This window comes from Melospiza melodia, chromosome 3 (genome assembly GCF_035770615.1).
Source record: "Melospiza melodia melodia isolate bMelMel2 chromosome 3, bMelMel2.pri, whole genome shotgun sequence".
NCBI lineage: Eukaryota > Metazoa > Chordata > Aves > Passeriformes > Passerellidae > Melospiza > Melospiza melodia.
In genome coordinates, this window is record NC_086196.1 from 134,705,615 (window position 1) to 134,726,418 (window position 20,804).

The 20,804-nt window shown below is 43.0% G+C and overlaps 2 protein-coding genes across 4 annotated transcripts; one reads left to right on the forward strand and one right to left on the reverse strand.

Moving 5' to 3' along the window:
• Positions 1-1,018: 1,018 nt before the first annotated feature.
• Positions 1,019-14,191, reverse strand: MMUT (methylmalonyl-CoA mutase). Its single transcript, XM_063153137.1, has 12 exons — positions 13,818-14,191; positions 12,527-12,894; positions 11,686-11,843; positions 11,295-11,466; positions 9,732-9,980; positions 9,294-9,405; positions 7,905-8,020; positions 7,275-7,390; positions 5,010-5,141; positions 3,327-3,474; positions 3,038-3,205; positions 1,019-1,435 (listed from the first exon to the last, which is right to left on the reverse strand). Exons 1-12 carry the CDS (start codon positions 14,170-14,172, stop codon positions 1,307-1,309), a joined length of 2,223 nt encoding a protein of 740 aa, XP_063009207.1. The 5' UTR covers positions 14,173-14,191; the 3' UTR covers positions 1,019-1,306.
• A 2,221-nt stretch (positions 14,192-16,412) lies between these two features.
• Positions 16,413-20,775, forward strand: CENPQ (centromere protein Q). Of its 3 annotated transcripts, none has more exons than XM_063153139.1 (10): positions 16,413-16,519; positions 16,873-16,973; positions 17,530-17,685; positions 17,966-18,023; positions 18,157-18,271; positions 18,427-18,495; positions 19,071-19,200; positions 19,421-19,540; positions 19,833-19,910; positions 20,499-20,775. In XM_063153139.1, exons 3-10 carry the CDS (start codon positions 17,533-17,535, stop codon positions 20,625-20,627), a joined length of 852 nt encoding a protein of 283 aa, XP_063009209.1. In that variant the 5' UTR covers positions 16,413-16,519; positions 16,873-16,973; positions 17,530-17,532; the 3' UTR covers positions 20,628-20,775. The 3 variants fall into 3 exon arrangements, with proteins under 3 accessions (XP_063009209.1, XP_063009210.1, XP_063009211.1); XM_063153140.1 differs by having other exon boundaries at positions 16,422-16,500; XM_063153141.1 differs by lacking the exon at positions 16,413-16,519 and having other exon boundaries at positions 16,688-16,973; positions 17,969-18,023.
• The last annotated feature ends 29 nt before the right edge of the window (positions 20,776-20,804 follow it).

Here is a 20,804-nt window from a genome sequence, read left to right on the forward strand (position 1 = left end):
GCAACCACCTCAATATAAACAGAAATTTGATCTCAAAACCCCAACAGATCAGACCTCTCACACATTAGGAGTTATCTCACCACTCTTAGGAGGTTTACAATGCAGACACTCAACCTGAGCCAGTCACCTTTGGCTTCTCTCTTTCCACTGAAGATAAATGGAGCTCCCTAGTTAGATGATGACATAAAGTTAGATAACACAACTAAAACTCTGATTTGTATTAAAATAAATTCAATTTCAATGCCTTACTTTGAAAAACTTCTAGGCAGCCTCTGGCTATTGAGGCATAGGAATAACTTACAGATTTTTTATAGAAAATTTCTGTTAATGGCCAATTTTCCATCTGTAAAATTAAACGTGACTCACTTCAGAACAATTATTTGAGAAAGATCATTATTCCAGAAGTTAGAGCACAAAGATAACACTGCAAAGACGTGGATTCCACCCCATTGGTTTGCCAGTAACACTGTGCAACTTAAACTTTGTCTTGGGTTCTTCTCTCATCCACATAACAGATACAGTTTTGCTGCTCATGAATGTAAAATACAAATTGTTTAATGAACAACTTCATAAAATCACAGAAACACAGAATCAGAGAGTGGTTTGGGCTGGAAGGGATCTGAAAAACCATCTGGTTCCAACTGCCTTCCACAATCCCAGGTTGCTCCAAGCCCCATCCAACCTGGCCTTGAACACTTCCAGGGATGGGGCAGCCATAATACAACTCTCTTTATAAAGCTATAGGTAGATAAACCATCATTTTTGAATTTCATGGCTGAGTAAGATAAAATGGTGTAGATGGCAGTAGCCTGTATAGGAGCACTGTGCACTGTGCCCTGTTCCCATCACTGCCCTTCCCTGAGAAGCCACCATTTCCCAAACCAAAGTGCTGCTGGGGTCAATCCCATCTCTGCTGAATGAGTGATCCTGCCTGAAGACTTCTAGATCTGCTATAACTGCCAAAAAAATTCAAAACAAGTTCTCTGCATGCAAAAGAGATCAGGCAAAAGAGACCATCCAAAGAGCTGCAGCGGTTATTTTATTTATCAGTATATCTGGAAAAAAAACCCAAACACACTTATTTGAATTCCCTTCACTACCTGATATAATAGTTTTAGAGATAATTTTTTTTTTGTGGGTACCTATACAAATAATCCTCAAATAGAACAAGCAGAGAGTTTAGAACTTTCTTAGAAAGCACAAAACACGAGGCCAGGGGACAGTGGGAGCAGAGGTTTGTGGTTGGCCATCCCTTGCTGACAATCAAGTGGTCAGTGTAAGGCTGCTGAGTTGTGACATTTCAGGGTCACATGGATTGCTGCCTCTTCTCCAGGCACTTCTCAATGTCATCCAACACCTGCACTGCTGCTTTTGGAATGCGAGTGCCTGGACCAAACACATTGGCAACACCAGCTTCGTACAGGAAGTCATAATCCTGTTGGAAAAGAGATTTAATTAATTTAAATCTATAGTTTTAATTAATTTAAATCTATAGTTAATAGTGAAACAGAAAATTGGTAATTGATTTGTAACTGGTGCATACTCTGTCCTCTGTGCTGGCCCTGAGAAAGCAACAAGTCCCAGACAGAGGCAGCACAGCTTCAAGGAAATGGGTGGAAATGAGAAGGTAGGAAAAAATTACTAATATCCATAGGAAAGGGTTTATTTCTTTAGAGTCAGACTAATGGCAGTCCTTGGAAAGTACTCAAAAGTCAACTGTATATGAGTCTGAGTAACCTAACCTAAATTTGATCTAACTTCTAATTTTGAAAATACTACTTTAAACAAGGGCATGGAGCAGATGAGTAACAGTGGTCTCTTGCAATCTAGAGTAAATTGAATTTTATGACTGTCCTGAAATTTCAAAAAGACTTGGGAAGCAGCTCTGTATTCTCTCTTTCTTCTACATAGGATATATTACACCTTTACCAACCACAGGGCATTCCACTGAGAGATAATGGACAGAACACAAATTGTCTCCTAGAAAAATACTGTGAGTTTTGTTTGTTCAGTTTAGAATTCTGTCATTCCTGAATAGTTACTTGACTGCCTAGAAAAGGGAGGGGTGTGGAAAAAGGGAATACCAGGAGATTTATGTGCAAAATCAGTTTGGATCACTATAGACAGAGGATGGCTGTAAGGTGATGGAGACAGGGAGATTGTGCATGAGCTAAGGAAAATTTAAAGATGAAAGCACAGATCCGACTGCCAGGGAATTTAACAAACTGCTCAACAGTTTAGGAGAAAGAGAGGGATGAGAGGCAACACCTGCCTAATGATGGGGAAGGTGAGGAGAGGCTGAAAAGTGAGTGAGATGTGCAGCCTAGGGGTGATGGGATGTGCCAGGGGCCTTAGTCACTGGCTATGGCTCTTCACAACCATTGTTGGAAGTCAAAAGGTCTCTTAAGACAGAATCCAGCCTGGTGGCCAGCAAGGACTGATGATGTGAAACAACAGAGCATAAAGAACATTTCCCTGAAGCTCATCTTTTCACAACACAGCTCCATATTCCATCCCACAAACATTCTAAGTTAAACCAGGGCATAGTGTACAGAAAATCAGATCAGGGGGATCCCACCTTACAGAGCTGTGCTGGCCATGGTGACTGTACAGAGGAGCCTTCAGTGCTCTGACACTACAGAACACAGGAAAGAGCTCAGCAGCTCAGATAGAGATAAATCAGTCTCTTAGCTTGATGGAAATGTGTGGAGACCCTGAGGGGGCATTCTCTCTAGGGGGACACAAGAAGCTTCCCTCAAAAAGTTGTTAGACCCCATTGGCTCCTTCCTCTGCTCCTATGTCTGCTCCTATGTCCCTGAGCCTCTCTTCCCTATTCCCTGATTGTCCCTCAGCTTTGTACTGCCCCGAGACCAGGGTCAGCCCCTAGGGTCCGGTAGAGAGAAAGTGTGGGTGTAGAGAGGGGGCTGGGACCTGATCATGTCACTGTGGTTGAATCAAACACCTGTGGATATTATGCAAAGATCCTTTTTGCTCCCTCACCCTGGACTACACCAGCAGCAATGAGATGCTGCCATACCTGAGGGGGGATGACTCCTCCACACATGACCAGGATGTCGGGCCGGCCCAGGGCGTTGAGCTCCTTGATGAGTTCGGGCACCAGGGTTTTGTGTCCCGCGGCGAGGGTGCTCACCCCGACACAGTGCACGTCTGCGTCCACGGCCTGCTGCGCCACCTCCCGCGGGGTCTGTGGGTGACAGGCGAGGGACAGGGCATGGGACACAGACATGGGGGCTGAGCACGCCCCCAGGGAGAAGGGATGCAAAGGGAAGGAGTGAATGAATGCTCTGGGTGCTGCTCAGCCCTACCTGGAAGAGGGGCCCTATGTCCACGTCGAAGCCGATGTCGGCGAATCCCGTAGCGATGACTTTGGCCCCTCTGTCGTGGCCATCCTGGCCCATCTTGGCAACGAGGATACGAGGCCTGCGGCCCTCACGGTCCATGAACTTGTCAACTCTGGTGGGAAACACATTCTGTCAGTGCAAGTCACTGAGAATCCTTGGAAGTATTTCCACACATAAAAAAAAAACATTTGCTGCAAGTGTAGTGTAATTTCATCAAATAAAAAGATTTTCTAAGTCATGGTTTGGCTGTGCAGCCTGCACACTATGTTAATATTCATGTTATTGCTATTACTAACTCACTTCTTGTACTTAGCAACCTCAAAAATAAAATATTCTTTATTTAAAAAATCTTCCACTATTCTTTTGCTTTCTGACAGGTAAAATACTGAATTCTCTGAGTTTACAACTCACCAAAACACATCTTTAAGTTTTTAAGAATAATTATGACCTATTATTTCAAAAGTACTTGCACAGAGATGGGTCCTGGACATCACATTGTGCATTATCATTCCACTGGGTAAAAATAAGTCAATGGAAGACTATTGTATCTCATATTCTGTGCATTCATTCCAATGCTTCTTTTTTTGGATACTGGCAGTTCATATTTCTGTTGTATTGATGCTACTGTGCAATCACAGCCTCACATATTAACCTGCTCATTATTCAAATTCCACCAGGATCTGTTTGTGGTTACAGGCTGGACTCACTGACCTTAAAAGTCTTTTCCAACCTAAATGATTCCGTGATTCTATGTAAGAAAGGGAGCTACATCTTGATTTTCAAGGGGTTAGTTCAGTTCTCTTTCACATAAAAGCATAACTAAAAATAGTTAAATTTAAATAGCTAAAAGAAAAAACCAGTGGTGACATTTCCTAGCACAACTAATTTCAAGACAGTCTAATCATCACCACTGCAAAGCCACCAGTAATTCCCTTTCAGGGGAGCCTGAACTCTTAAATGGTAAACCCCAAGACAGCAGGGACTGATTTGTGCTGCATCATCTCCCACAGCAGCAATTTAGGCTCTGTACCCCTGAGGGCAGCAGTGAAGGCAGAAGCTGAGAAAAGACCCAAAAGGCAACTGTTTTCACACATATCAACATCTTGGGATGCCTTCTCCACTGGGGTATGAGTAATACCCAATGACTGGAGGCTGTATGTGGATATCCAGACAGATTTTAGCAAGTTTTAGCAACAGTAAGAGTGAAATTTCAGGAAGAATTTATGGGTAGATCAAAACAACGTTTTGTAGTATGAACTGCTGGAATTATTTTAAAGATGACTATTACACAGCCTTTAAAAGAAGCAACCCAATGTACAGGGATTTCAGGCAATGTTTCTCAGCTCCTTAATCCTGTGATTAAGGAGCTGAGAACAAAACCCTCAAATCATAACTTCACCTCCATGAATTTTGTTTGCAAGCAAATACAATTTCAAAATTAATTAAATTTTGACTTTGTCTTATTGTACTTAATCCTTGTCATTCCACTTTCCTGCTTATGAGAGTGCTTTTGCAGGTCACTGTTTTTCCCCAGGAATGTAACCCAGGTTTGGGAAATGTTTTTTTAGGGCACAGTCAGTAGCACATGTACCTCCTGGGTTAAATGTGAGGCTATTACATGTTTGGCTACCTGGGAAGAGTTCTCACCTCTTGATGGCATGAAGGATTTCATCACTCTCCCCAAACTCCTGGCGATAAGCCCCGCTCACCATGCGGTCGCTGGCTTTGTGCTCCCCGAACACTTTCTTCATGGCATCTGTTATCTCCCCCACCGTGCACCTGAGACAGACAAAAACCATCTCGTTATCAGCAGGCTGACATGAAAACAGGACACAGACATTGCTGGCACTGGCCCAGCCATTTGCCTTGCTGCTGGACAAATTTACTTCCATTGGTTTCCCTTTCAGTGTTGCAACTCTGAAAATCCAGCTCACCCCACTGCCACCCACTGACAGAAGGTGTGTCACAGACATCTTTTGTGAAAAATCATTTCTTTAGGATTTTTCCCCTTTCTGAGAAGCTGTGGCCTCAGCAACAAAAAGTAAACAATGGTTATCTGCTGCTGTGGAATGCAACAGGTGGATCCGTGATTGGTCTCGGGTGGGTGTTTGGATTTACTGACCACTTACGGCAGAGCTGTTCTTGCTTTCTGCCTGGACACAGAACTTTGTTATTCATTCCCTTTCTATTCTTAACTTAGCAAGCTTCTGAGAATTTTTCTCTCTATTCCTATTAGCATAGTAATAATGTAATATATAGCATAAAATAATAAATCAAGCCTTCTGAACATGAGGTCAACATTCTCGCCTCTCTCTTCACCCTGAAAAACCCTTGCAAAGTCAGTAACAAATGTGCACAGGCATTTTTAAGAAAATACTTTATTGCTCATGTGAGAATTGATTTACAATTGGCAAGGCAATGGGGAATAACAAAATGCTTCAGAAAATTAAATAATATTTTCTGAATGGGGATTTTTTTGGGAGGAGGCGGGGGGGCTCAGACGGAAAGGTCCTGCATTGGGATTCATGCCAAAATACAAAATATAAATCAAGAGGGGACAAAAAAGGGAAGAATACACAGAAGAGACTGAAACCTAACATTTTAACATCTATTTGCCTTTCCCTTGATGCTTTTATTTTAGTGTTTATTCTTCTCCTCTACTCCTGACACAGCTTCTTTACTGACTAGATGCAGAAGGATCTGGGAAGTTTATTTATGTCCAAGTTCCAAGTTTTGTTTGTTACTGTTTATTGCTTCTGAAGGGTGAATGTATTAAGTTTGAAACCTTTTCCCATGTTGCCCCCAACAGGAGGGCTCCCTGTAGATGTTCCCAGAGCTCACAATCCTCCTTCAAACACTCTCTATCAGATGCCACAACAGTTTCTTTCTGTGGTCACATCCCATATATAATTTTGGGACAGAATTAAGTTCTGTGTTTGGAACTTACAAAGTGAATCTTCAGTCTATTAATGTTTTTTACAATTAACAAAAATGAGGTCACCAAGGAGAGAAACTAGGAGTTAACTGGTGAATTTTGCTACAGAAGATACGAATCCCTTGTAAATCCAACACTGCCCTCCTGTGACCTCCCCAGTTCCAAGACAGATGCAGACATACTGCTGGAGATTCCTGACAGGCTGTGGCTAAATGAATTTAAAATACAGTTATTAAGTATTCTGAGAATGGGAATGAAGGAATTTGAGGTGTGACAGTAAAACAGAGCAGCACCCCAATAAGGAGGGAATTTGGTTTGCTCATATTTGGGCCATTTAGTTAATTAAGGAACAGACAGACAGGATCTATTCTAGAGACTGATGCTGACCTTGAAACAGGAAAGAAAACAGCCTCAAAAGCACCTTGGCTGAAAAAAGGAACTGCTCCACTGGACTCTAAGGATGTCTCACACTGCTCAAGAACATTTCTTACAACTTTGCCTGACTAAGCAAACTGATTTCTCCTTCAGCCAAAAAATGTTTTCACACCAATCTGTGGTGCAAGGAGAGAGGAAGCAACAGAGCATGATAAGACTGTGAATATCCATTTTCACATCTCAGACACTTCTTAAACTCCTTCACCCATGAAACAGCTGAGTGACAGAGAAACTCAATTATGTCCTGGAACTGGTAAGAATATGAGTTGTAAACAGCAGAATGTGTACAAACAGCCTCATTTCATATCAGATTCTTTATATCAGTAATGTTCCTTGTGAGAAATCAAAGCATTGCCTTAAGAAGCTGTAATATAATAATAGTGTGTCTTACAATGTGAAACTGCAGCCATTATTTACTTCTACTTCTAAAAAAAACCCCAAAACTCCAATCTTGCTGACACCACACCCAAGAAAAATTAAAAGGTGAAAATGAACCATCAATTTTTAAATAAGAATTAGCTGTTCAACCCCACCCCCAGTACCTGGCACGTGCTGCTTCCACTGCCAGAGCAAGTAAGTTGCCTTCCCCAGTGGCAGCACATTGTGTGAGAGCAGCCAGGGCCTGCTGGGCTGCTGCTTGGTCTCTGCTGGCTTTCACCTAAGGTGCAGGAGAGAGACATTCAGCTCAAAGAAACCAAAAAGTGAAATGGGAAGTCAAGTGGGGAAGACTAATTTCAAATATTTTATTCTGGATGTGGAATTGTCAATATCCACTTCCTATTTCAATGAGATTAGAAGTCAAAAGGCAGCTCAGACCTTAAAATGTGTACAAGTCCATAACATAACAAACCAGTTTCATCTGTAAAAGTGGAGGTTGATTTCTGGTTCTGTAACCCTCAGCAGCACTGGACAAGAAGCCCCTAACAGTGAGTGATTAACCAATGTCACAGGCTTCTAGAGCAAAACATTGCACAGATGGTTTCTATCTTATTTTCAGAACATGTAAAGCTCTCCATTTTTAAAGATTGGACATACAGATATATATGCCAGTTTCTCCACTAATGACCAGAGTGGACTCTCAGAAATTGGAAGGTAAACTTCTTGAAAGCTGCCTTTTCTCAGTCTCTGTCTGCAGTTACAATAAGAATAATTTTTTAAAAGATTGTTCTCACCTTGTTGATTTTCTCAATCTGCTTGGCACGGACTACAGAGTTATCAATGGCCAGAACTTCCACTGTCTCCTCTTTCTCTAGCTGGTGCTTGTTCACTCCAACAATCACTTCAGACCCTATTTCCAGTGGAAACACCAGAAACTCAGAACACATTTGCAAACTACTGTGAAAAGACACAATGTTAACAGGACAAGATGATTTTGAGCATTATTATGCATTGCTTTGCTTATATAACCACATAGATTTCAAATATGTAAAATCTGCTCTTATAGAATGGATTTAAGTCTGTATTTTCCAGATTTTATGATGGAAGATTAAATGCATAAAGATTCAACTCAGTGAATACTGCAGCAGAAAAAAAACTGAAATAGAACACTATTTATCTTGCAAAAATTTAGCAATGAGTCCCTAAAATAGATTGTCTATTTTTCTCTTTTTAAGCTTACATAAGTGTGTCTGACAGAACTAAGCAGAAGTGCTGGTCTCCTGCTCTGCACTTACTTTTCTGATTTAACAGATCAGAAAGTGAAGTTCCTACCTAAAACTACTCCATGTGCATAAAAGTTAATTTATCATGTTGGAAAATTATGTTTTAGGTTTGAATCATTATGGACTTATCAGATATTTTTATTTGCAGTGCCTAATAACATTAATACACTCTTTGCAGCAACATTAAGTAATTTACCTTATGAGAAAAAACCACAGAACTTTACTGATTACTCTTTATTGGTCTTAATTAAGATCTCCTTCAAATTTATCCTCCATAGAAAGAAGTCCATATAACTACTTTGGTCTTTGAGTTATCCCTAATTTCTGTTCCTGGATTACTACTGGAATGCAGATTACAAAAAGTGGAATAGAGTTTTAAGCACACATGTATAAACATCTCCACAAATACTTACTCTATGAGTACATACACATATGTACAGCAAACAAGGAGCTGTATCATCCTCTGCTATGATCTGACCATTCAGGAAAAACGGGCAGCTCTCCAGAAAGCCCAGGAATTTGGCCAGCTAGGGTGAGTACCGCCATCTGGTGGCATTTCTGCTTTTAAACTCAGGAATAGCAGCTTAAAGCTCCTATCAGAAATCAAGCCATTCACTACTGAAGGCTCCAAATACTCTTTTAAAATGCTGTTTCTAGTGCTTTGTCTAATCTAATCTTGAACATGTCAAGCAAGACTTTTCACACTGGTACTGTATTTTGTACACTCTGTCTCTTTCCAGAGCTTTCAGTGACATAAAACCATCACCATTTATTCTAGCACTCACAATCTGCTACTCCTAAACAGAGAAATAAAAAACCACAATGAACATGTGTGTAAAAAGCCTTTATACTGAAGTATTGTACTGGAAATTTTCCCTTCTATCACCCCCCTGCTCTTACCAGAGTCAATCCTGGCTTGTCTCCGGGCTGCACACTCTTCAATACGAAGTTTGGGGATCCCCTCAGCAACAGCTTTGGCCATTCCACCCATTTCTTCTATCTCCTCAATAAGCTGAGAAATGAAGAGGATTGAGACAGTGAGTAGTAGCAAGGTTTAAAAATTAAGCTTTGTACCTGTGCTACCACCCACATTTTCATTAAACTTTTTTTTTTATACAGTATTGTGCTCTAAACTGTGTTTTGTAAAATTTATTTATAAAGACATCGCTGAAGTGTAAAATAATTCCTTGATTAGAAGTTCCCAATTTATCAAACAAAGAAGACATTAGAAGTCTTTCCTTTAGAAAGACATTTCTCAAAACTCCTATCCCTAAAAGACAGACATGTCTCAAGACTCCTATCCCTACAATTTTCCCAGAGAAGGTTTTGCAAACTGACCTTTAAAGCAGCATCATAGACTTCATTGGTGAGGCACTCCATGAGGTAGGATCCCCCCCAGGGATCTGCCACTTTGGGAATCCCTGATTCCTCCTGGATTATGATCTGTGTGTTGCGGGCAATGCGAGCACTCTTCACCGTGGGCAGCCCCAAGGCCTCATCGTAGGAGTTGGTGTGCAGGGACTGCGTCCCCCCGAACACCGCGGCCATGGCCTCGATGGTGGTGCGGATCACGTTGTTGAAGGGATCCTGCAAGGAAAAGGCGAGCTCTGAGCCTCTGTGGTTCTGCCACGGGGCTGAGGCAGGTTAGTCATTACTGCAAAGAAACAAAAATCCCCACTGAAATACTGTAATCAGAACAAAAGCTAAAAGAAACCCAAATCAAACTGATTTATCACTTGTCGGTATCTTAACAAAGAGATTAATCCATAAAGAAAGCTGCTCACAGTAACAAATCAAAGCCTAATTTATATTTAGTGGTGTTTCAAAGAACTTAGTGAGCCCAAATTAGAGAGGATGGAACAGTAGGCGTGATGTCTTCCATCCTTCAAATTCTTGGAGCAGTGATCAGTACGTGTGTCAGACAAATTACTAGTCAAGATGTGTTTTGGAATTAAATGTGCTTAAATATTTTCACTGATGACAGCATGATATAAGGTAATTATAGAAAACTGTGATTTGGATAGGTAAGAATGTAAAACATAATTTATGAGTAGATACCTATCTAAAGGAATGTTAAGCATATTTGCCCTCTGAAACCTACTGCACACTGAGAAGTTATACAAAGATAAACCCTTATGTTTAGGCAAAGAGTTATGATCTAGCCAGAAGTATATTTACACTGAACACTGGAAGACAATTGAATATAGTTTTGGTAATAACAGCATTTTTGCACTCCCACAATACTTTTAATTGGAGGATCCACAAAAATCACTGTTCAGAAAATTCCATTGTTTTAGTTTTACTGTGTTGTTGTAATGTAAGTAAACACTACATTTACTTCAAAAAAAACCAATAAAAAAAACCAAGGCACAGAAGTCAACAATGCTTACAATCACAACCTAAAAATAACTCCTATTACATGACTTGGATTGAGCAGCAGGCCTTGAGATCACACTGGAACCCAGCTCTGACCTCACTTGGGAAACTGTATGCACTCCATTGATTTATCTCCTTGCTGCAAGGTAAATCAGCAGGAGGAGCAGAGAGTGTACCCAGTTTCAAAGGATCAGATGAGCTGTAACCATTACACTGAGTGTCAGGGGTGTGAAAGACTCCCTGGGCTGCTGAAATGAATTCTCAAGCCAGTGATCCTGAGAAAAAAATGCCTCTACTTGCTGACTGCACTGCATTTTGGAAGGATAACTCACAGGACAAACCCTAAGAGAGCTTCACCCTCTGAGTCCTGAATTGACATGAAGGTGTATCCAGTGCCAGTGTGTGCATTTGTCAGTGACAGGACAGCTGCTGCACCTTTGTGAGTAGCACCAGCAGCTCCCTTTAAGATACACACCACAAGAACAGCCTTTAAGTAAGGAGGATGATGAGAGTCCAATTTCTAACCTGCTCAGTGAGTGACCAGCCCGAAGTCTGACAATGAGCTCTCAGCAGAAGAGATTTGGAATTCTTGGGCTTAAACATTTTCTCAATCAAGTGAGCCCACAGCCGCCTCCCAGCTCTCATCTTCGCTATTTCCATATAAAAGTTCATGCCAATTCCCCAGAAGAAAGAGAGCCTGTAATAGGAGAACATGAATAGAATGCAACATTGAATCATTCAGGTAACTCTGGATCAGTAATGGAGAAGTCTGACAGCAAGGTTTCTGATTAAGGTACTTTCACAGATGAGGTACTTTCCTACTTGCTTATATGTATAAAAATACTCAATTTGATATTAAACTCTATAGAAGTTTTACCAAGAGTGAGTTTTATATTAGCAAATTTCTTGAGCTCACCTAGGTGCAAATTCATCAATAGTGAGGCCAGCTTTAAGGCCAGTTCTGCAGTACTCCAAGCCATCTGCTATGGTATAAGCTAATTCCAGGATGGCATCAGCTCCTGCCTCTTGCATGTGGTACCCACTGATGGAAATGGAATTAAATTTTGGCATATACTGGAAAAAGAAAAAAAAAAGAGATGCAACAGGATATAACAGCAGAAGAAGCAGAAGAGAGGATCAAATACTTGTTCTATCACATTAACACAGAATCACAGAATGGTTTGAGCTGCAAGGGAGTTAAAGGTCATCTGGTTTCAACACCCCCTGCCATGGGCAGGGACACCTTCCACTATCCCAGGTTGCTCCAAGCCCCTCCAACCTGGCCTTGGACACTTCAGGGATGGGGCAGCCACAGCTTCTCTGGGCACCCTGTGCCAGGGCCTCCCCACCCTCATAGGGAAGAAAGTTGTCACTATTGGTGTAAAAGTTTGCTCTCAATATATTTTCTAAACCCCCCTTAAGTACTGAAATGCTGCAATGAGGTTTTCCTGGAGCCTTCTCTGGGCTGAACACCCCTAGCTCTCTCAGCCTGCCTCCAGCCCATTCTCTGACTTCCTTGTTGACTGCAAATACAACCCATCTCTACAAAGATGTGTTTGAGTCGTGGTGCTTGAAATTTGAAGTTTGACTCAAACTTCAAATTGATATTTTAAATTATGTAAGATCTTAACTTTTACTGGGCCTTTCCACAACCATATTACTCTTCTCTATGACATGTCTTCCCATCTTTTCTTTGTTCTCCAAAGTGCCTCATAAACACTCTAATAATAGAAGTTATACATTTTAACAATGAATACCTTTGAGGTGTACTGGAAGATGTCAGCAATGATCCTCATGGATGGTTCTGGGGGGAAAATGTAGGTATTTCTGACCATGAACTCCTTCAGGATGTCATTTTGGATTGTCCCTGTCAGCTTGGCCTGAGGCACTCCCTGCTCTTCCCCAGTCACAATGAATGTAGCCAGCACAGGAATGACTGCTCCGTTCATTGTCATGGAAACTGACATTTTCTCCAAAGGAATTCCATCAAAAAGGATTTTGGTGTCTTCCACTGTGTCGATGGCAACTCCAGCCATTCCAACGTCTCCTCGAACTCGGGGATTGTCTGAATCATAACCACGGTGGGTGGCCAAATCAAAAGCAACTGATAATCCCTGCTGGCCAGCTACATGAAAAAGAAAGGGAAAAACCCAAAAAACAACAAAGAGGGATAGTTAGAGGTGTTGAAAGGACTTGTATTAGGATGGGATTTAAATTTATTAACTCTATCATACCTGATTCAGGCTTGAATGGCAAACTAAATTTTGATGTTAAACATTGTTCCCTCCCCAAACCCGTTAAGTAGTTTAGGTTTAGTAGTCTTAAACTTCAAATGAAGAAGTTTTTAACCGGGAAAAAGACCACCCAAAAAAGGTAGACCTTACTGTGATTTAAAAATTGCTAAATAACAGCTCACATACAAGTTATAAATGCACCTAGATAGGCAGTATAAGAGCTTATACACATAAATCAGCTTGGCTTAGCTGGGAGCAGAAGTGTCATAAACTCTGTCACATAACCTTCTCTTTATCACAAACTAAACACCACAGACTGTTCCCTGGCTCTACTGACACATGTTGTTATTTGCAAAGCTGCAGTAAGAGAAAATTATTCATATAAAGCAGGGAACAGGACAGCCAGACCTCCTGTTGCTGCAACCCGAAAGCAGAACCCAAAACTCTGCCGTCCCCAGGCATTCCCCCCTCTGACCAGAGACTGAGCTGTGCTACCAGCTCACCCAGATCACCACTTCTGCTTCAGCTCCATGATCTCAGCTGCTTGAACCCTGGCGTGGATGCAAATTATGTCTATGTGTTAAGGTACAATAACTAAAACCAGCATTTAACACACTCATTCTCCAAAATGAGACAAAGACACTTCCAGAAATGATCCAATTTCCCAGTAAGAAAGAAAGACAGTGCCACTGGGAACACCTTATCAGAAATCCAAACACACGGTGCAGAATAATCACATTTGCCATGTAACTGCCTGAATTCACGTCCCCATTGCCTCACAAGGCAGCGTTGTTTCCCAGACCAGCTGCCCCACCTTTGATGTTGTCCTTGTAGAACTTGTTGCTCTCCTCCACTGTACTGAACCCGGCGTACTGGCGGATGGTCCACGGCCTGTACGTGTACATGGTGGGGTAGGGCCCTCGAGTGAAAGGCTTCATCCCTGGCAGCTCCTCGGGGAAGTCCTCTGTGTCCCTTCTGGAGTATAAAGGCTTGATGTCGATCCCCTCTGGGGTGTGCCAGATTAAATCCTGTGGGTTCTTGCCTTTCAGCTGCTTCTGGGCCAGGGCAGCCCACTCGGGGTGCAGGGGCTGCCTGTGCAGGGCGCGCCGGGCCAGGAGTGCGCAGCGGCGCGGCCGCAGCCGCAGGACGGCGTCCCCGGCCCTCAGCATGGCTCTGCCCACGGGCTGGGACAAGCTGGACAAAACACAAACGTGCACTTTGCATTATCATATGCACCTAACAGCAGATGTGAGGATGGAGAGGTCATGCGGTTTGCTAAATCCCAAACAATCCCTCAGGAGAAAAGTGAAATGTGTTATTCATGCACTGATTTGACAGACAGCCCTTCCTTTAGCCCTTCAACCAGGAAGAAAAAAATCCTACATTCAGGAAAAATCCTACATTTTCATCTAACCAAGGAAAACATTCCCTCAACTTCTCTATGTCCACATCTGAGATGTGTAACTTATCTCAGTCCCTCAGCATCATCATGATTAATCAGTCACTGAAAAGCCAGAGTGAGGCATGAAGATGGCATGGCCAGCTACCCCTTCACCTTCTCATCTCCCTAATCTAGGAATTCCTTCATGTCAAAGAGTGATGCTTTTCCAGGGATGGGGCAGCTACAGCTTCTCTGAGCAACCTGTGCCAGTGCCTCACTACCCTCACAGAATTTCTTCCCAGTATCCAACATCAAGGAGGCACTGCAGGAAGTGAGCTGTCAGAAAATTGCTGATATAATCACACACTTTGGAAAAGATGGCTTGGGCTGGATGGAAACTAGAGATAGGCTGAAAAAGAAAGGAGAAGAAAAAATGTAGTATGTGAGAACACAGGGACAATATAAGCTGCAGAGCCTGGCCCACCATGCATGAGACTGATGGGGCAACAATGTGAACAATTCCCTGTGAGGGTGGTGAGGCCCTGGCTTAGGGTGCCCAGAGACACTGTGGCTGGCCCATCCCTGGAACTGTCCAAGGACAGATTAGATGGGGTTTGGAGCACCCTGTGATAATGGAAGATGTCCCTGCCCATGGCAGGGGTTGGAATGAGATGACCTTTCAGGTCCTTTCCAACTCAAACCAGTCTGTGAGTTCAGTAACTCCTAAAAGCGGTAAACATCTTTGCTTCTGCTCTCCATACCCTATCCTTGTACTTACAAAAAGAAAACCTTTACAGCTTAGCTCCAAGGGTCAGTCTCTCATCTCTTTCACAACTCCCAAGAAATACAAACTTCCCTGACAGCTTTATGAGAAACCCTTTACAAGATACAGGAAAGCACCTCTATCACTGCAGCAACACCCTCCAAACCTTTGCTTTAATAATATATATGCTGAGTGTGGTATAACCTGAGGGGCACAGAGGAGCTCCCGAGGAGCACTCATGCCCTGCAGGGATGTGATGCTGCAGCCAGGATGGAAGGCAATCTGTGCCCACACCCCTGCATGGGTCACAGGATGGGTCAGGTTGGAAGGGACCACAGTGGCTCATCTGATCCAACCTCCCTGCTCAAGCAGGGTCATCCCAGAGCACAGGGCACATGATTGTGTACAGACAATTCTGGAATACCCCCAGAGAGGGAGACTCCACAGCCTCTCTGGTCTCTGTTCAATGCTCAGTCACTGCACAGGGAAGAAGTTCTGCCTCCTGTCCAGGTGGAACTTGCTGGGCTCAGTCCCTGCCCGTGGCTCTGGTGCCATTGCTGGGCCCTGGAGCAGAGCCTGGGCCCTGCTCTGCCCCTCCCTGCACACAGGGACACCCAGGGCTGAGGGTCCCTCTCAGCTGTGCCTCCTCTCCAGGCTGAACAGCCCCAGCTCCCTCAGCCTTTCCCTGTCAGGGAGATGCTCCAGTCCCTCCATTCCAGGAGCTCCATGTTTCTCTTGTCCTGAGGAGCCCAGAACTGCACACAGCACCCCAGATGTGCCTCAGCAGGGCGGAGCAGATGGGCAAGACCCCCTTCCTCCTTGCAATGCTCTTCCTAACGCCCACCGGGATTATTCCTTTCCCTGAGCCGGAAAGGAATTTACCCGCGTTCAGTTTCAGACAATTCCTCTCTGCCCATCTCCCATGCCCGCCCTGTCAGCCCCTCTCCACACCTCTCTCTCCTCAGCACCCACAGCCGGACACGAACGCTCCGCTCTCCTCCCCGGGACAGCGCCCGCCGCCACCGCCCGCCCACAACACGCCCCTCAGGCGGCCAATGGGGACCGAGGGCCGGGCCGGGAGCTGGGACAGGGGATAAGGACAAGGACAGGGGCAGGGCTGGGGGGCTGCGGACACGGACGGGTCCATGGAAAGGGATCGGGATCAGGACAGGGATGGGATCCCCCCGTTACCTGCCACCGGCCCCTCCGTCGGCGCGCAGCCCCCGCGCATGCGCGGTGGGCGGGAGCGGCGTTGCGCGTGCGCCGCGGGAAGCGCGGGTTTGTTCGGTAACGTCCCGCGGGCTGAGGTGGGGCCGGCGGCAGTGCTGAGGCGGGGGAGGCTGCGCTGGGAAGGTGACGCTGCACCGAGAAGGTGAGGCGCGGGGCGACATGAGCCGGGAGGAGCGGAAGGGGTTTGTGGAGATGTTGTCCATGATGCTATCCGGCAGCACCGGGGAGCGAGCATTGGGGATGTGAGGGTGTATGGGTGAGGACTACAACTCCCAGCATGCATCGCGATGGAGGAGACGCTCCTAGGCTGCGGTGGGGAGCGATGCATGCTGGGAGCTGTAGTCCATACCTTACTTGCCGTCTGCTGTGAAAGCTGTCCCGCAACATGGGCAGTTATGGAGGAAGGGACGTGCAGGGCTTATTTGCTTGTTTTAGGGCTTATTTAGCTGGTGTGGAGTTTGTTTACCTGACATGTGGTTTATTTACCTGTTTTAGGCCTCAGTAACCCTGCCGGAGCTTATTTGTCTGCTGCCAATTTCGATACTTGCCTGGCGAGAAGTGACAGGACCTGAGTGAGGAGAGAGTGGCCAGAGGGGGTGAGTGAAAAGCTGAATAAATCTGAGTCGTGGTGCTTGAGAGACGAGAAGATTGGTGGCCTTTGTGGCTACTGCCTTCCTTGTGACAGCTTTTTCCTCTTTCTCTATAGTAAGAAAAACTGTAAATTTAAACTGCATCAGAGACCACTAGTACTTATATGCTAAGGTAAAAAGTTCTGCTAATTGGATGACTGCGTTGAAAATTAGAAAAATGAATCACAGAATAGTTTGGGTTGGAAGAGACCTTAAAGATCATCTATTTCCAACTGCCTGCCATGGGCAGAGACATCTTCCAAATGGGGATGCTTTTTTAGTGGTTCTACATTTCTACATTTTGGTAAATTTACAGGATTTTGGCTCTAGGTTAGTAAATATGCAAACATTTTTTTCTCATTTAGGCTCAATTGGGGCTTATTGGGTTGAGCCCAATTTCCTTTTTTTTTTTTTTTTTTTTTTTTTTTTTTTTTTTTTTTTTAAGTATAGTTTGCACTGTATGGGTTATAATTGCTGGACTTTAATTTTGTCTTTGTTTCCTCGTGTTCCCATTCGTTTACAGACAATGAAACCCTGCCACACACCTTCCAATAAAATGGGGAAGACAGCTGGTGGGAGATCAGCAAAAAATCCTTCTAAATCACAAAATCAACAAGGGCCTTCTAGCAAAAAAAAGGGATCAGATGAACAAGGAAAAAAACAAGGTCAAAAAAGACAGGTATTAATTTTTTTGGAAGGGGAAGGGGAACGAGGTATTTTCTCCCATTTTTTAAATTAGAATTTATAGAGAATACTTCATTAGCTAAGAATAGTCCTCTTGAGGAAATGCCCAGTGTGAAGAGCTCTTTTGAGCAGTCTTCAATAAAGCTTTTTGGGGCTTTTCGTGCTCAAAGACTTTTGTCAGACGCTGGCATAGTGAGTTCACAGGAATAGATGAATGATTGCACAGCAGAGGATGTCTCAAAATTGCCACATTTACTGTAAATTTTTCCCTTCAGCAGGTCCCTCAGAAAGGCAAAAGGGGAGTAAAGGAACTGAAGGACTCTTCCCCTGCAGGTAGGGTTCTGCTCTTTGCTGTTAAATCTGAGCTGTTTTACACCTTTGACTCCAGTGTGACTGAATTGAGTCACAAAGCTCTGTGTCCAGGTTTGACAAGTCTTATTTCCCTTTTTTTCTTTTGTGATAACAGGAGAAAATGGTTCTTCAAAAAAAATGAAGCTGTCCAGCACTGCAATAAGATCTTGGCGACCTCTCTCAGAGAACAGTAGGCTCTTCCTGGAAAATATAGTGGATTCAGTAGTACTGTAAGTGCCAAATACCCTGGTGGTTCTTCTTTATTTCCCCAAGGAACAAAGTAAAAATCATAGTATTACTTGAACTGAAAGTCAATGTGGTTTTTGATGTGTTCTTCGTGCTTGCACACTTTGTGATGGAAATTCTGCCTGTGTTTTCTTTCCAGATCTGTTTTGTCCCAACAGAGGGAGGGAAAAGATGATGTTCAGAAGCACCTCAATGTACTGAAAAACAGGTAAGAAATTATAAATTGAAAGGAAAGAAGGAGAGAAAAGATTTCTTCTACCCAGCTGTTTTGTACCATACTTTGAGGGTGAACGAAAACTCTCCTCTGACATATATATATTTAAATATTTAGATATATGGGGAAAGATATATATCATGTTTCATAAAAGCATTTTCAGGTTTTACTAAAATGATCATCATTTGGAAGCAGTTAAAAATCCTTCTCTTAGAACTTAATTCGAAAAGCAGAAGGGTCAGAACTGGGAAAATATTAGGAAAATATTAATTAATGTCAGTTTATAGTCAGGGAGTGTAGAGGCCAGTGGAATATAAACCACACAAGGTCAGTGCAATAGCAAACATGAGAATTTTGGGATTGCTTGTTCCTGGTTCTTTCCTTGGACACCTACTCCACATGATTTTAAAAAACAATTCAAGGCAGTTTTTCTTTCCCTCTGCTGTCATTTACTTCAGTGGCAGCACTTAAGTTTAAAACTATAGTGAAATTAGTTTTTCCCCATATTTTTCTTTTTGCTTTGCAAAGAACTCCAAACAAGTCATACTTTCCTCTTTCTGTAATTAAAGGGTGCTGAAAAGTTTCAAGACTTTAAATGTGCCTCCAGGGAAGCTGGGCAACCTGAAGAATATCCTGGGCCTTCAAATGGCAGAGAAACAAATGCTTGAGACAAATGAGGAGTCTTTGGTACAACTGCAGGTATGAAAAACAAGGAAGGGAAGAAATTACCTCACCACACTGCTGATCAGGCCTGTGCTGTTGTGAAGGAGTGTCTAAGTGTTCATCATTGTCAGCCACCTTTGCTGCACAGCTCTGCCTCTTGTTGGATGTTTTTTCAGTGACTCAGTGTGTTCTGTGGGAAAGATTTCACCACTTCTAAAGCAAATTTTCTTCTGGTTTTGTCTTGGTTTTGTTTTAGGAAGAAATAAATGAAGCAGAGAGATCAGCAGAGCGCATTGAGGAAAATATACAGCAGCTGAAGTACAAAATCCAGGTGCTCAAAAACCAGTTAGAGAAAGATGAAAAAGAGGCCAGGAAGGTATAAAATAATAAATAAATATAAATAAATATATAAAATAATTACTTGTGCACTCCTATAACTTAGAGGAATGGGCTGACTTGAGAGCTTTTTCAAACAAGATGTTTCTCAGGCAGTGCCATTTAAGGAAGGTGTTGTGTGCTTTTGGGAATGGATCTTCTTAATCTTTCCAACTTCAGTTGCAGAATTAAGTTTGGTTTCAGAAGTTGGATAATGACAGTTTATTTTCATACTTGTGTGCCTGATATTTGGAGATTTGGATTGTTTGTTCATTCTCTTCTTCTTTTTCTAGGTATTCCAGGAAAATGGCAGTGGAGCACTCCAGCTTCCAGAACTCCCCAAGCACAGTTTTCAGGCACCCACTTTGCAGGTGAGTGTGGAATAAATATTTGTCTTTTCAGAGGCACTTTGGTTATGAGGAGGAAGGCAACAGAATGTGCTTTTGTCCCTTAACCTCTGCCAGAGGGAGCAATTCTGAAAATTCAGAAAATTTGAATAATTTTCATTTTCTGTGTTATATTTTTGTTCTTTTCATTGACAACTAAATACTTCTGATTTAAAACTAGGACAAAACTCTAAAAACCCTCCTGATCCCTGGAAGTGTTCAAGGCCAGGGTAGATGGGGCTCTGAGCAGCCTGGGATAGTGGAACCTTGTGGGAGGTGGCCCTGCCCATGGCAGGGGCTTGGAACAAGCTGATCTTTAAGGTCCCTTCCAAACCAAACAATTCTGTGATCTTATGATTTAAAACATCACCTGTCTTTTCCTAGAAACTCTATGGCCCTAGGGAACTTGCCATTTGTGAAATATATCTATAATGGCTGGAGGGAAGACTCATTCTGTGACTTTGAATCATTTTTTGTTTAAGCTGTAGCTGGGCTGCATGAAGGTGAAATTCCTGTTGGGCTAGAGAAAAGCTGTTTTTTTAATTTGTTATCTATGATTCTTTCCTTCTTTAGGAGGAAATTCTGAAGGTAAAGAATCAGAAGGACCTTTTAAGGGATATGAATGCTATTCAGCAGTCAGCTGACTTGAAGAACTTGTTAACCCTTACTGAAAAGGCCTATGAGAAGGTGGATTTGCTTTGAGAAATCAAAATATGTGGAGTCTCCATGCTGAGTTTGGATGGAATCTGCTTTCTTCCTAATGGCCTTCCTCTTGTGACTGCTGCATTTCTGTTAAAACATTTTCTATTAACATTGGTATATAAATTTGTAGATACATTTTGGGACTTAAGTGATTTAAGTCATCTCTCGAGATTTTTT